Raw genomic sequence first — 13,004 nt, 5'->3', positions numbered from 1 at the left:
ATGCAGTGCTCAGGGAGGGAGAAAGGGTTGCCTGCGCTGTCTGCTTGAACACACACACACTAACACAAACGTATATATCACACCATATGGATGAAAAACATCCCCAGAGGGAGAAGAAAAGGGTTGATGTGTGAACGTAAATAAATGGTATTTACACAGATACACACATAGCACATTTCTAAAACCACACAGCCCCATCCACGTAAGGAATCATGTCTCACACACACAGACACACACACACACAGACAAACTCTCTCTCTCTCTCTCTCTCAAACCAATATCCACACATACATCACACTCCACATCCTTTCCACTGGGAGCACAATCTCATATGTGCGGTTTATGCACATATAGCCATATTTTCCCCCAGTGTCACAGCATGTGTGAGCATATGTATGATACATTACCTCATTCATGCACAGACCTCAGCCACAGGCCATCCATATACAGGCCTCTCTCACACAGATTCAGCACATTAACTTCATGCACAGAAACTCAAACATAGACAGATGCGTTGCTCACCAAAAATGGACACAAACATAAATACACATTACCCAATTGCTTTTCACACCACACATTCCATGAGGAAGCATACACACACACACACACACACACACACACACACACACACATATGTTTACTTACACACACACATAATGCAGTACTCATGTCCCCCCCACATAAATAACCCACCCACACACCACAAAACACATTGCCACACATCAAGACCCACTCCCTGATCCTGACGGTCTCTGATGTCGGACTTGTGCGTCACGACTCTGATCTGTGCTTCAGTGAAAACCACAGCCGCCTGTCAGAGGTGCTCTATGAGCTGCTCAGGCTACAGGAGAGCGGTCAGCTTGCTCAGCGGTTGAACCTGGGCCCGCCTGACTCCTAGCTGTCTCAATGCAACCTTATATGGAGCCGTCGGGAGTATATGTTGTTGTTTCTTTTTTTTCCCTAAACGGCTTCCTGCGAGGGAATGCCGTGCATATCTCGCTGACATGCAACTCCGCCAAAGCCCCTGGAGGTCCTCTCATCTTACCAAAAACAAGATGTAAATCTGTTAGTGTGGGATTCTTCTGGCAACGCCTGTGTGTGTGTAGGGCTTTCAAACCCCCCCCCCAAATAAAAAGAAAAATGAATTTGGCCACGTTGTCGTTTTGATACTCATTCATCTTTTTGTTGTCTCCAAAGGCTGATGAAAATGTCATTCTCCTGGAGGGTTTAACAGCTTGTGTGTGAGATGTGAGTGTGAGTGTGAGTTCCCCCCATTGATCTCACAACAAATATGGGATTAGACTGGCTTGTATGTGTGTGTTATTCCTGAGCGGAGGAACTGGCCTCCTGCCAGAGCGCTGACTGACAGACTGTGTGCTGCGGCATCTCACTCTTCCCTCGCTGTCTTCCCCATGCCTGTCTTCTGTCGTCCTTCCTCCTCTCTAGAACGTTCCCTCACTGCCTCCCTCTCTCGACAGCCACCCCCTCCATTATCTGTCCAAGCCTGTGTTTATATTTCTCTGTCATTCGCTCTCTCTTGTCTTTCTTCTTGCCTGATTCAGAATCTTATTCAGATAAATAATGAACCTATTCTCTCTCCCTCTTGCTCTCTTCCAATGGCAGGTTCTACCGGGGAGACTATCACATTGACGTGTGCATCAATGACTATCTGGACGTCTACTGTCCCCACTACATGGAGGGGGTGCCGGATGAGCGCACAGAGCGCTACGTGCTCTACATGGTGAACTATGACGGCTACAGCACCTGCGACCACACCGCCAAGGGCTTCAAGCGCTGGGAGTGCAACCGGCCCATCTCGCCCAACGGCCCGCTGAAGTTCTCAGAGAAGTTCCAGCTCTTCACACCCTTTTCCCTGGGCTTCGAATTCAGGCCTGGTCGCGAGTACTACTATATCTGTAAGTATACGCGCCCGTGTGTGTGTGTGTGTGTGTGTGTGTGTGTGTGTGTGGGTGTTGGTTGTTATGCTGGTGTACAATAACCTGTTTGAGAAGTATCAGATCACTGTCTTCTCTGCATGTCTGCCTCATTTCAATGTATCTTTTGGTATATAGTATACAGTAAATACTCTTGATACTATTGATGATACATTTTGATACTATTTGTGGTCATGTCTCTTGCAAGGAAACATGCATTTAAATTAGATGTTTGTGTACCAAACATTACCGACACAAATAATCTTTAAGGGAATTTAAGATTTTTTTAATATCTGGCCAACTATAATGATATAAAATGGTTATATTTGCATGACGCCATTCTGGCAGGTGATCACACCACTTGCTCTTAAATTGAACGGTCAGCTTTCAGGACCGAGCCGTCGATTCCGAGCGCGGAATATAGAAAAGCATCCCGCCTCCACCCTCCCGCGGTCAAACTGCGACTTTGTTTTTCAGGAGTCTTGGCAAACAGACTTGAACGAAAACATTAACTTTAGGGAAAAACATCTTGCCTCTCGCGGTTTCCCTCAGAAGAAAGCTTTGTTGCGGAGCCCCGGTCTCAGCTTACTCCGGCCTGTGAGAGGGCTCCGAAAAACAAGCATCCAAAGTCGTGTTTTTACAACTGGAGTCAGATCCCCACCGGGAGCCTGCAAGGAAGACTAAATAGGACACAGGAGCGGCCCGACCATCTGAGATGAGTTCTTCCATGTGCACATGTACCGGAGACATGGAGCGCTGGCATGTGGTTGTGTGTGTGTGTGTGTGTGTGTGTGTGTGTGTGTGTGTGTGTGTGTGTGTGTGTGTTTGTGTACGTACACGTGATAGTCAAAACTGAGGTCTTCCCACACCGTCAGAATGCTATGACAAAGTTGGGAAGTGAATAGATAAAGAATAATGTAGAGTTTGTTACATTAAGATCCTCTCGGCAGCTATCTTGTGTAGTTCCCAGCCTTTCTAGATGTTCCAGCGCACAGCTCAGGGCTCTGAGGTTTGTGCGTCAACTGTCAGGTTAGACTTCCTTGAGGAGATTAGCCTCTGGCTAATCTGAGGGACTTTACAGTAAATGGGAGGACTCATACCACCCCTGGCTTTTTCCTGAATGACTCGTTTTTTTTATGACTCAACGCTAACCGACCCGATAAAACAAAAAGAGCCTTGTTGTCTCCCCAGTGCCGTGGCCCTGGACAAAAAAGAAAGGCCGGAGAAACAACAAATGATCCAACCCGAAATCAAACGCTTAAGAAATGAAATCGGAGTGCAACCACACCGTCTGAGAGAAGGCATTCACTGGCGGTCCGGAGGGATATTGCCTTTGGCGGAGTGCAGATGGAATAAGCTGTGTGCAGTTCATATCAGCACCAGAACTCCCACTGATTTGGAGAGCACTATATTACCCTTTTATCCTTATGATTCAGAGCACACAAGAAAAAACACTGGATTCTATCTGAAGTTTCTGCCTTCTCTCTTTAACCATAGATAGCGTACTTCCTTGTCAGCCCCTGATATGCCCTTTGGGTGGTTTTTATTCAGTAGCTTTGCTGCCCCCAGACTAGTTTGGACAGTGCATACTTGAAGGAAACTGGCATATGTGCAGCACAAACATATCCCCATGAATTATGACTTTCCAGAGTTTGGGATAGCCAAAGGTCAGACAGAGGGGCTGTATTTCCTCTTATCTCCCTAAGACTACTGGCTCCCTGCTGATGGAGGATGTAAATGTGAAAGAAACGGCAGTGGCTGCTTCTCTGTGACTGTGAACAGCTCTCGGTTGTCGGTGGTGTCTCATTCTCGTCTTCATCACGAGCACAAGAGCGTCTTTGTTAACCCCAACATGATAGACAACACCAGGTCAGCTTTAAGTCCCAGTACAGACTGCCCCCTGCACTTGTGTAGGGAGAAGGGGGTCGAGCAGTGAGGAAAGGGCAGGGTGGGGGATCAGTTGGGCGACAGCGCCTGGCCAAAGGTCAATATCAGGCGACACATGCAGTTGAACCCTGGATCTGAAAGGGTTTAAAGGCATCATGTTTTTACCCCAACTGGGCTCAACATGGAAGTCTGATTATAATCTCGGAGGATAGAAATCCAATTTCGGGGGCGGTTTGTCATCTGTCTAGTCTTGTACCCTAAGAGGCCCCCAGTGGCATTGCACTGCATCTCACATAAGCCCAGTTCAAAAGCTGGAGCCGTCCTTCTGAAACCAGGACTCCTGTCATAGTAATGACACAGATAGGGGGGGACATTCCCTCGCCGTCTAATTAGAGGACACACTCCTGAAACATAGAGGACATTGCAGTCCAGCAAGACAGAGCTCTTTCACGCCTGACCAAGCCCCTATTTAATTTCGCTGGGGATCAGGTGGAGGTACTGGAGGTGCGAAAGAAAATGTCCCCAAAAAACGAATACAAAAACACCTATCCAGACACACCAGGGAAATCAGTCTACATCCAGCACTCCCCATTCATAACCTCACTGTTAGCAAGCATCCAGTACCCCCCCCCCCCCCACCACCACCACTACACCCCCCCCTCTCAGTCAGGCGTGGGCACTACAGCGTCTGTGGTTTTCCCACCCCCTGGGTGTCTACACGATGGAGGCGAAGGGGGGGTGAACTTCATTGGAGATGATGAAGTGTGTGTGCGGGGGGGTTGGGGGGACTAACCAGGATCTAGTGTCAGCCATGTGGGGAGGGGTCACGGAACCGCCCTCGGTGTGCGGCAGACTAGAATGAGCAACTCTGGCCAGAGTTAGCGCTGGAAGCGTCTGTCTGACCCTGCATGTCTGTCAGCAGCCCGGCGTGAGGTAAGTTACTCGATCCGCGCTGACAAAGTCAGAATGGCCTCCGGGTGATTGACGTGACTGTCCCTTCACGAGGCGCTGGAGTAATTAGCACTGTCAAGTCGAGAATGGTAATCCCTTTTTGCTGTTCTGGTGGGATTTTTTTGTGATGAGGGCTTTGAAATGGGAGAGCATTTCTTTTTTCTTTTTTTATATTGTGGAATCACTTACTTGTTTTTGGTCTCGCAGAAGAGGAAGAATGCCCAGCAGGTATTGTTGCTCAGAATTTTTAAACAAATGGATTCCCATACACGCACACGCACACGTACACACACACACACCCACACACATATACACACACACACACTGAACCATGAGTGCAAACAGACACATGTAAAGACATGCACACACACATGCACACGTACACACACACACATACTGAACCACGACTGCAAACAGACACATGTAAAGACATGCACACACACGCTTAGCATGAAGACGACATGGGCACACGCTAACACACACATTCGACACACAGGGTAGAATCTAAAGGACAAACACATGTGTGCACTGCACACACAAACACACATACACACACACACACACACACGTCAGCCTTCACATGCAAACAAACAAAAACATACCCCCCCCCCCCCACACACACACACACTGACACAAGCACAAAAATAAATCCCTAACACACTTAACACACAGCAAGCACACAGACATCCCTCACACACCGACACAAGCGAGGCTCACGGTGGCCCCCCAGGCCAAGTGACCCTCTCATGTGATGTTTCCAATCAAGCGTCGGGGGCGGGGGGGACTGGCCCCTGGAGCAGGCCAGACTGCTGGAATGAGACAAAAGCAATTTTGCCCAAATCAAAGTAAATATGCTTGTGGGGATGTGATTAAGGGTGCGCGAAAAGCCCTGGTATGTCAGAGCAGACAGCACATGAGCCCCCTGATTCAACCCATCCCCTGCAGCTGTGGGCTCGGGAGACGGAGACATGGCAGAGATCAACACAGACCGCACACAGCAGGGATCCAGGGGAGTCAGAACATATATTGTACTTCATTATGGACTCACACACACACACACACACACACACACACACACACACACACACACACACACAGAGGGAGAGGAAAGGTTATGTTCTGTGTGTGTTTTGTGGCATTGGCATTATATTTCCTTGGTCCCCACCTACAGACCTGTTTATGACTCAAGCTTCATGTAGAGGCAGAAGTCTGGCTCCTCAGATTGCGATATTTATCTCCTATCCCCAGTCGGGCTGGAGCTCTGTGCACAAGGACTCTAAACATGGTGTCTGTGATCTGAGTGCCAGCCAGAGTCAGGGCAGGTCTTCGGCAGCCACTTTTATGAGCACCAGGTGTTGGTATGGGTTGCAGGCACTTGGAGGTGCCGGTTGCAGGTGGTGAAGCTATTTGGAGCCAATTGAAAGTTCAGAAGCAGGTGTGGTGGTGGGTCGTGGCCAGTTGAAGTCTGAGAGGCAGGTGCCAATGCCTCTCATGGCCAATCACCTTTCAAGGAGCAGGTGCCGAGGTCACTCGAAGCCAATAAAATGCTCAGAGTTTTTTTTCAGACAGAGATGCTTGTTCACCATCAAAGCCGGCATGCCTGGTTGTCCTTCGTGTTATTTCAATCGAGGAACAGGCCACCTAAAAAAAAGAAAAGAGGTCTGTTATTTGTTGCAACCTCAAAGGAAAAAATGCGAGGCTTGTTAACATGCTGGGACACTTGTACAAAACAGACTGGGCGCGCTGTGAATTCCCACAGTAGACAGACAGTGCCTTTAAAATGATTCAGCAGTGTTGGCACGGCTGATGCACTCATAGAATAGAGAGCAGGGGTGGGGGGTTGTGTGTGGTGGTGCTGGTTGGCTTTGTGAAGTGCTCTCCTCTCCTCATTATTCAATCGCTCTCTCCTGCTGAGCGATCCACGAGAGTCACGGCCCCTGGCCCCTCCACTCGCTCCTCTCATCTCCACGCCCTTCTGACAACGGCGGATCGTGTTACGAGGCGTGTAAAGGTGGGCCCGCGAGGAGAGCAGCCATCAGTGCACTCTTTTTCCTTAAGACTTGAATGAGCTCGCCATTATGAAGGGAACAAATTGAGTTGGGTCGGGCACGGGGGGGAAGGGTACAGCCCGGGGGGAATGTGACAGCGAGCCAGAACATCTCACACTGTGAGGGGCCAAGTGTGTGTTTGTTCTCCAGGAGGGGGGAAGGTGGCAGAGCCTGATTGTGTGTTTTTACACAATGTGCCCAGACAAGGATGTGCCACGCTGGGTTGTCTCTTACAGGGCAGGTTCCTACAGGATGCGCTCAAGTAAAGATTGAAATCTGGTAATTAGGTGTCTTTACCAACAAACAAAAAACAAAGGTAGAAGAAAAAGCCACAAAGGTGGATCAGTTTCATAAACGCCAAAAAATGCTTACAGAACATTCTCAACATTCTCTTTTTGGCCACACACACATTGCACACTGTACCATTGCAATATGGTGAACATAGGATCAGACGAAATAGCCTGTAATGCACATGACTTCTTTTCCCCCCTCAGTAAAAGGATAGGATATGTGTCATAACTATTACTGCATATTCCCAGGCGGCAACATCCCATCAGTTTCTTTCCTCCCAGGATTGCTGTTGCTATTTTCTTTAAACACAACAGTGATAAGAACATTTGTCTTGTCTTTCAAAGGAGGACAGATTGTGCTCCTCAACTCTTCAGTGTTTTGGTGTGAGAAATTACCTTTTTTTTTCCATGTGTGTATGGGTCATGGGGTGAGTGCTGAGAGAACAGGGGGAGGAGGGGGGAGAAACATCTGGTGTGGATTGCCTGCTCTTAATAGTAAACATGTCTCTTTACTGTGTGTGTTTCAGCCTCCACCATTGCTGAGAACGGGAGACGGAGCTGCCTGAGGCTGAAGGTTTTCGTCAGACCAGCTAGTAAGTCCCCTCATGCCCTCACTGGATCCCTGGCACTGCTGCTCTTGGCACACTGACTGACTGACTTAATGCATGCCCAGTTTGTGTGATAGACTTCGAAGTGCATTAGAGGTGGTGCAGCTTTTCAGGGACACTATGAAAAAAAAGAGTGTTTTTGCACACTGTGTAAATTGTGTTTACATCATGAGGGGAACATCTCTTTTGTTGTTTTCATCTCAAGTTTTTTCAATTGTTTGGGCCCTCTAACTGTGTGCTTGTTTTTACTACGGAAGAGAGCATCTTCGAGGTTCTTGTTTTGTTATGCCTTTTGTGTTTGCGGCCTCTCTTTTTGTGTTTGCGGCCTCTCTTTTTGTGTTTGCGGCCTCTCTTTTTGTGTTTGCGGCCTCTCTTTTTGTGTTTGCGGCCTCTCTTTTTGTGTTTGCGGCCTCTCTCTTCTCTCTTTTGTATTTTTTTTGGGCTTTGTTCCCCGCGCTAGCCTGAAGGCCTGAGTAGATGGGCCGCCCTGCTGCGGTGTGAAAACTCTTGTTGAGTTTAGTTGTTGATCCTCTTCAGAGCGCCAGATTGCAAGGATATTGTGCAACTTTATTAGTAAGATGATATCTTTTCATTTAGGATATGTTATTTTAGCACTAGCAAGGGCTTTTATATAGAGGCCAAATTTATACATTAAAATCATGTGCATGTTATGTGATGTAATCATCTAATGTAGAGGTAATTGGAGTTTATTTCCTGCTGGGCACAATGTTTGGTTTCCATTACTAACAGAACTAACAAAGCTTTTCTGTGTCTTTTACAGACAACTGTGTGAAAACTATCACTGTTCATGATCAAGTGTTTGACGTCAATGACAAAGTGGATAATTCTATAGAGCCACGAGGTTTGTATGGGACACCCCTATTCTTTCACTCTTTCTCTGTAAAAGACTCTTAGCTTCTGAAAGTTTGTGGGTAGCTGTATTGTGTGTGAATAACCTAAAGCTGTATTTGTATGTAAACAGGGAACAGAACTAGCACCTGCCAAGGGCAGATGGTGTGTAGAATTTTGTGTTGGCAGGTGAATGATGGCAGTAACTGGTGTGTAAAATACGGTCACATACATCTTCAAAAAAGATTTGGCTTGTCTGTCTCGTCAGTCTAATCATGTTAAAATGGCTTGCCATATCTATACAACAGGGAGAGGGGACACACACAGAGCATAACACCAGCTACACAATTCGGTTACTAAACGTTCGAGTTTGCATAATGTGGAGATATATACCTGGAGTGGCGCCTTCTTCCACAATTCAGAGAAATTGTACAGCTACCATGATGTTATTGAACCACAGGCAACCAGCATTACCTCAGTTAACCTTGCTACAGCTACTACTGCTAAGGGGGGTGAGAACATTCAATGTGAGGTGGCTTACAATGGATTTTGGTAAGCCCAAGAATGGCTGAAGTATTCAGTGCATGGCACTGCAGTGGTTGTAGAGCGGTTGCAAGGAACAAGAATTCAAATTATTTTTTTATTTTAATGAATACATTTTGGCTGTAAAAAATATGCCTGGCCGGTAACTTTTATCTACCAGCCACTTTAGCTGGATGGATAAAAAGTTCATTTTGTTCCCTGTTTGCAAATATATTCAACATGCAGGTGCATTTACTGATTTTGATTATTTGATTTTTAAAATGAATTACTTTGGTAAATGTAATGAGCTGTGTGGTTCAAGTGTCTTGCTGCTATTAGATCCAAGGCCCTTTTTTCTCACCTGCCTCTGAGAGGCTAAATTAGTGGTTGGGAAAGACACCTGGTGTCAGCCATGACACAAGTGACACTCTGCTCCTTTCCTGTCCCCTCAGATGACACAAGTCACGAGTCAGCGGAACCTTCCAGAGGGGACGTGAACGCCAGCCCCTGCCGCAGGACCCCTGCTCTGCTGCTGGCCACCGCCCTGCTCCTTCTGGCTGCCCTTGCCTCGTTATAGCCTCCGCCCGAGAAGCAAACACACACACACAAACACATACACACACACACACCTGCGGAGAGGGCCACTCAAATGAGCACTTTTTCAAACCAGTTTTTACTCATATCTCTCTCTCTCTCTGTCTCTTTCTTGCTGTCTCTCTCTTTGACTATCTTTTCGTCCGTGACTCGCGTCAGTCGGCTGTTATCCTTGAGACGGGCCTCTTTTGTTTTTCTCTCTCAAGAGTTGCAGTTACAGTAAGATGCCAAAAGTGTTTTTGACACTTCACTGTTTCTAATTGTCCAACAAAGTTTTTTTTTTTTTACTGTGTCCCCCCTGCCGCCCCCGCCCCCCAACATATACACACACCCACATGAATCAACTTGCTCATGGGTCTAATGTGGAGAGAAATGGATGTGGTGTGGACTGCCTCAGGTCACAGATTGACTCTGTCTGAAGACAGCCTGACAGCCTGAACTGTTTCATTGGAAGACTCTTACCAGTGGGAACGCGGAGGCAACCAGGGGACCTTGAGTGCCCCAGCCATTTGGACTTGAGGGTGGGGGGTTTTGAGCATGGACGCCACCACCATGGAGACCAGATGATGGACATTGATGCTTTGAAACTTATCGCCGCTGTGTGAGGAAGGCTCTTATCCGGGCTTTGGTGGAGCTTTCTTTGGGTGAATGGGTTAGTTGATTTGATGTTTTGCTAGAAGAAAGGAGAAGACGGATAAAGAAGCACTCAAGTGGGTTGCTTTGTATGAGGTGTACAGTAAAGACAGGGAAAGATGGAGGCTGCATCTTTAAAGAGCATTTCACATAGAGTGTTCGAGTACAGCCTTGTTCCACTGTATCCTAATTTGTTTTTGGCAGAACAGTATTTTCCTATTTATTGTTCAGATTTAGTTCTGTCCCTGTTCTGTCATTGCCAATTGTCTGAATGCAGGTGAAAAAAAAAAATGCCCAATTTTTTAATGGAAAGAACGATGTCAGTATTTGATGCAGACATGTAATTATTTGAGTTGAACCACTTGTCAAGCAAAAATCAGGGATGAAGAGTATGCTTTTCACCATATTTGCCATGGGCATCATCTGTCTGTGGTTGTTTCTGAACAGACTTTTTTTTTTTTTTTTCAACTTGAAGTTTGGGTTCTCATGTGAGGGGAGGGAGAAGAACACCATCTGTAATGAAGTGCTTTCAAATGCAGCAAGCCAATCCACCCCATCCCAGACTCACATCAGTTTCAAGTTTTCATTTCTCTCCCAATCAAATGTGTTTTTTTCCCCTCCTGATCATAAACATAATCATGCGTATTAAGAATGATACAAAAAACACTGCTTTCAGGGATTGATACATTTTTAAGCATGGAGTCAACATAAAATAAATTATTTTCTTGAACCTTTAGCAAAAAAGAAAGAAAAAAAACTGAGGATGAAATTGTTGGAATTTGTTGTTTTAAACTTCTGAACACCTAACCTCCATCTCCCCCATCCCCAGTAACGTGGTGCTGACTTGGCTGGCAGCGGCATGCCCACTGCGCTGAAACAGTGCCCAAACATTGACAGAACGTTAGTGTCTGCCGGCTGATGCAGCTGACACGCGGGCATGATTTAATGGGCTCTTTGATGTTGTCCAGAGTGTCAAAGCATGCAGGCCCCATACTGGGAGGCCTTGCGCTGGGTTATTTCTGGAATTAAAAAATCAACTCTAGCGGGGGAGGCTCGGTGTCCGGTTCAGCCGTGGAGTAGCCTTACTGCTGCAAAACGAAGTGGGGGGGATTTGCTTGCAGAGAGGAACGCTCCCTCTGTGATCAATAGAAATTGGCTTTTTACACACTCAGACACACACACACACACACACACACACACACAAAGAAACCTAACCCACGGGGAAGCATTCACTACACCCCTCCTTCAATCCCTGCAGATATCAGGTGCAGTTAGCCTGTGGTGGTTATGCCAGCACTGTCGTGTTGTCGCTTGTGTGATACAGTGGTGGTTTCTCTTTTATGATTTTGTCGGTCGCTCTTTGTTCAAGTTGTACACGTAAAACATAGCAAAAGTAGATGCTCTTTGTAAAGCCGTCATTCAGTAGGCCTATGTGTGGACGACCGCCCTCTCGGTGTCCCACTGCATTAGTTAGGTTTTAATATGATTATTCAGACATATAACACAGGGGAATGCCAATGCGCTCACTTTTGTGGATACTGTGTATCCGTAGCTAGTCTATATAACATGCAGTGTTAGTGTATTTTGTACCTCTCCTGAAGGACAAAAAAAATAATTAATTGAGACACATAGAAAGAGTGAAAAAAAAAACAATCTAATAACATTTGATATCAAAGTATTAATTTCATTTTGATGTGCTTTTTGTATGAGATAAAGATGCCTTCTGGTCCTTCTTCTCTTGTACTTACTACTCCACATGTACAGTCTGTTCATTTCAAGGAGGACTATCGTAACTGTTCAGATCCCACATATTCTTTTAAGATGGACTGATTTACCCTCCCCCCAAGCCCTTGGGTGTGTGTTTGTGGAACACTGCATTCAGACATAGAACGTTAGAACGTCACCAGTAGAATTGCACTCCAACCCAAGGACTTCATAAAGTGCTATTACCCCCCCAACCCCCCCCCCCCCCCCCCCCTAACTGGATCTCACCTAGGTCACTCGAGTAGTCTTGAGCTCCTTTGAAGTGTTGATGTCTGTGAATGCTTGTCTGAAGCGTCACATCCATCTGTGTTGAATCCTTGCACTTGGAGAGTCGTTCCGGCCGGGCTGACCATCTTTTGTATTTTTTGTTCATTTGTTTTGTTCTGTTTTTATTTTGCGGACGCCTCTCCAGAATGGCCTTTGTATGTACTGTGACGTGATCTTTTGTATACTGACTTAACTCAAGAAATAGGAATGTTGATTTTGTTACCCTCTCCTCATGTACATGTCGCCCCCCCCACCCCCCCCCCCCCCCCCACGGACTCTGTACTTAGCCATATTTGTGGATGTTTGTACACAAAGCAAAAACAAGTGTCAGAAAATGAAGGTATTGTAGTGCCACAGCTCATTCAGTGCTCAAACGTCAAAACCCTGTGTCTTGTTATGGGCTGGGTGCTGTTCTGCTGAATGGAACAAACGTCTCTTAAGTATTTATGTTTCCGGCCTTGTGAGTCTGTTACAGTTTGTCTCCACACCCTCCTGTGTCATGGAACATCTGTCTCTTCTTCGAATGGGAGTAGCCTACCTGTCCAGGAACATATGAAAATTGTACAGATCCCATAGAAATAATGCAGCCAAATGAGAAGCAGATGGAACTCAAAGTAACAGAACATTCTTTTCCTGCCAGTGGTGGATTCCTGTTGT

The 13,004-nt window shown here is 46.5% G+C and overlaps 1 protein-coding gene across 1 annotated transcript in view; it reads left to right on the top strand.

Annotated features, from left to right (window-relative positions):
• LOC308372709 (ephrin-A5-like) overlaps window positions 1–12,562 on the top strand; it is a 55,045-nt gene extending 42,483 nt beyond the window's left edge. The window contains exons 2-5 of the mRNA XM_080847994.1: window positions 1,624–1,916; window positions 7,638–7,703; window positions 8,500–8,580; window positions 9,542–12,562. Of these exons, the coding sequence (XP_080704120.1) occupies window positions 1,624–1,916; window positions 7,638–7,703; window positions 8,500–8,580; window positions 9,542–9,666 (565 nt within the window). The 3' untranslated portion in view covers window positions 9,667–12,562. The remainder of the gene's footprint in view (window positions 1–1,623; window positions 1,917–7,637; window positions 7,704–8,499; window positions 8,581–9,541) is intronic.
• The last annotated feature ends 442 nt before the right edge of the window (window positions 12,563–13,004 follow it).

Source organism: Sprattus sprattus (assembly GCF_963457725.1).
Source record: "Sprattus sprattus genome assembly, chromosome: 11".
NCBI classification, from domain to species: Eukaryota; Metazoa; Chordata; class Actinopteri; order Clupeiformes; family Clupeidae; genus Sprattus; species Sprattus sprattus.
Note: the sequence above shows the minus strand (reverse complement) of the source record. Positions and strands in the feature narration are given on the sequence as shown.